At 50.6% G+C, this 3,483-nt stretch overlaps 1 protein-coding gene across 1 annotated transcript; it reads left to right on the forward strand.

Moving 5' to 3' along the window:
* Positions 1-810: 810 nt before the first annotated feature.
* Positions 811-2,201, forward strand: LOC123065811 (probable F-box protein At5g04010). The gene has a single exon (XM_044489023.1). The coding sequence runs from the start codon at positions 1,244-1,246 to the stop codon at positions 2,048-2,050; it is 807 nt and encodes a 268-aa protein (XP_044344958.1). The 5' UTR covers positions 811-1,243; the 3' UTR covers positions 2,051-2,201.
* The last annotated feature ends 1,282 nt before the right edge of the window (positions 2,202-3,483 follow it).

Consider the following 3,483-nt stretch of genomic DNA (forward strand, 5'->3'; position numbering starts at 1 on the left):
CTGCGGATGAAAAAGGGACCTACACGATGAAGTCCGTCAACTCAAGGTTATGCCTGGGCTTGACCAGATCTTCGACGGCGGGTTGCATTTGGAGGAGCTAGGCGCCTTTGTGGTGTAAAATCTTTGCGTGGCTCACCGTTCAATATCGACTGTGGACCCCGGATCGGAGGGACGGACACAGACTTCAAGATGAGCCATCGCCTTGTTTCACCTGCTTACAGGACGAGGATAACGTGGACCACATCCTCACACAATGTTCGTATGCTAGAGAAGTGTGGGATCGATGCTTCGAGACCCTGCGGATCAACATCCAGGCATCTACTCAAACGCACATGTTCAGAGATTGGTGGTTTGACAAGAGAAGAAGTTTCACCGGACGTATCAAGTGTGGATTCGACTCGTTTGTGATTAGTACCGCTTGCTCGTTGTGGAAGCAGAGGAATGGTAGGATGTTTAATAGAGTTCATGAGAAGAGATCACCTCCACAACTTGTTGAGCAGGTGTTTCTGGATGTTTGGGACTGGAGGCTTGCTGGCTTCGAAGTAGAAGGATTAGATTCTTTCGTGAGAGAGTGACTTAGCCTTGCTTAGCTGATGTTGGTGTCTGGTTTATGCGAGTCGAGATGTTCACATTTTGGTCAGGCATCTTGTAATTAAACTTTCTGTCTTTTATAAATATTTTTCTTTCTCAAATACGCACGTGTCATTTATTATAGAAGAAAGGGGATAAGTACCCCAAATCCACAGTTACAAGTCTCCTATAAATATATGTTCCGCCATTCGCGTACTCCTGAAAGAAAACTGAAACCGGCGTACGGTCGAGTCGGTCCATCGCCACGTGTCAAGCTGGGTCCTGCTCGCACGTTGCGACGCGCGCCATCTGGTGTTCGCCGAAACGTAGGTACAGATGACCACCGTGTGTCCCTCTCGGACACGCGCACTGCTCGAGGGCAACCCGTGCCGCGGCGCGCGCACGGGGCCGTCTCGGCACGCTCTGTCCCTCGGTGGCCACGCGCCATGCTCACGCCCCGCCACAGCAGTCCTCCCCAACCACGTGGGCTCCGCTCGCGCCCACACACCGCCCAGCGTGGCAGCGTCTCCCCCCAATAGCAAACTCTGGAGTCCTCTCCCTCTCCTGAATCGTACGCGCGCCCCGATCGATATAAGCGTTCGAGCGCGGACTGTCGTGCACGCATCGATCTCCGACCTTGAATCTCTATACCCATAACGACAACGTCGAACACATGCGCGACGACGGAGCGACGACAATGCCGCCACGGCCGGCGCCATCTCGGCCTCCTCCGTGGGAGGCGCTCTCCCTCGTGGCCAACTTCCTTGATGCCGCGTCCCTTGCCGCGGCTTCCTGCGTCTCCACCTCCTGGCACGCCGCCTTCTCCGACGACCACCTCTGGGCGCGGCTCTGCCGCTGCCAATACCCCTCCGCCATCGGCCTCCTCCCCTTGTCCGACAGCAGCGTCAATGCCGGCGACCGATGCTCCTCGCCGCACCGCGGCTTCTTCGCGCTGTTCCACTCCGCCGCCTCCCGTGGCCGCTCGCTCCCAGCGCCTCGCCTGTCCCTCGCGGACGTCACATTCGCCATCGACCTCTTCGCGGCAGGCGGAAAGAACACGCTCTCGTTCGCCGTCGCTGCGTGCGACGCCGGCGTCAAGAAGGCCACCGGCGGCGTGTTCCAGTTCGCGGTGGACGTGAGTGACCGTAACGCTGTGGCCGGGCCGGGCGAGCACTGGAGCGTGCGGTGGACGGCCGTTCGGACGGGGCTCGGGGTCGCGCCTGCGGCGATCGTGATGATGGACGCCAAGGTGCCGGCATCGAGGGCCGGAGCGCTCGGCTCTGGCGTGAGGGGGGAGGCTTGGGCCACCGAGGCGCTGCCCGCGCCGGGATGTGGCGGGGGGAAGCTGGAGGCTGAGGTCGTGGTCGAGGTGAGCGGAGAGGAGAGGCTGGTGGAGAAGGTTAGGCTCGGGGTGTTGTTGGATTGCAGGTACGTGAGCGTCGACGAGGGGCTACGATACTTGCAGCATTTCCTCTTGTAATGCGTGTATGTGCTGCGGAAGAGTACTTCGTGAAGATGGGCTGCTGGCCATGGTTTTGTTTTAGCTTATCTGTGTCCATACGTGTTCGTGTTGTAACCTGCAATCGTTGGAAACGCAATTCTTTGGGGACTGCTCAGTCCATGATCGATCATGTGAGCGTAGGATCAATCACATCACCCGACAAATCCAACCCCCATCACCCTGTTTTGCACTTAGTCGAACTTTGACCGAGACAAAACTCCTTCCCACACTTTGAGCAAAAGGTGTAGCTTCAGTAATTGTGTTGGGCATGCTTGATTCACAAGAATTCTCCTTTCTGTGCGGATAATTAATAATGGAGCAGTTTGATGGAAACATCTCATCAAACGTACTTCCTCCGCCCGAAAATACTTATCATCAAAACAAATAAAAAGAAATCTATTTAGTTCAAGTCGAGACGGTCAAATCAACAAACCAAGCAAGACATTAAGTAATTAATTTATAATGAACACTCGTAATTATGTAACTTTTTTACTCTTGAAAAGCAAATATAACAACATTGTTTATTTTACTAATTTATTCATGAGCACATCTGGCATCATCCTTAAAACGCCATATGACTAGATTAGATAGGAGGGTGATGGAGAACGTATCATCGCTGCCGCCGGGTCCAACGGAGAAGCATTTCGACAGTCGACCATGCAATCATCCAAAGAAGAATAACAAAGATGGTTCGCAAAACAACAGAAACACAACGAAGAGTTTTGCAGTTTGGATCGCGGGCGCACAGACCATTTAACTTGATCTTGACATTTTCGACGTCTTCCAAGACTCTGCCTATAGAAGATAATAAAACAATTAATTAATATTCATACTAGTCTCTGTTTATCTAGTACTAACAAATAACTGATACATCAAAAAAATAAATGCAGAATCACTAAGCAAAATCATAAGAACTTCTGAAGAAATAAAAGTATACACAAGTAAAAAATAAGTTATACATATCATTTGCATATAACAATTAGTCGACTGGTTGTTTATATAGGAAACTTACATTGCGCATGGGTAGCAAACCATATGAGAAGAAGCATCGGTAGTACGATTGAGTAATGCAAACGGTTCCTATACTTGTCCATGGGGAAATTATTGTGTGGCCTTGTTTGCTACGGATCTATAATACAGTACCCTCGTTGGGGGTCCTAATATACCCAGCAGTCAACTTGAGGTAGAGGGCAAAGATGTAGCGCGCAATCAAAATAGATCCCTAAAATGACGGTGCATTGTGTATATAGATTGATAGCTTGCCTGCTAACCATATACTTATCTTATAAATTATTACTGTGATATGAATATATGATTCGACATTCCTTGTAAGATCTCAAGTCAGATACGTATGCTAGAATTCAAACATTGTTCAGTTGACTGAACTTAGAGCATCTCTCGCAACCTGCCAA

This window comes from Triticum aestivum, chromosome 3B, assembly GCF_018294505.1.
Source record: "Triticum aestivum cultivar Chinese Spring chromosome 3B, IWGSC CS RefSeq v2.1, whole genome shotgun sequence".
Lineage (NCBI taxonomy): Eukaryota > Viridiplantae > Streptophyta > Magnoliopsida > Poales > Poaceae > Triticum > Triticum aestivum.

Excerpts from the sequence above, each read along its gene's own strand:
- LOC123065811 (XM_044489023.1), top strand. The coding sequence starts at position 1,244 with ATGCGCGACGACGGAGCGACGACAATGCCGCCACGGCCGGCGCCATCT.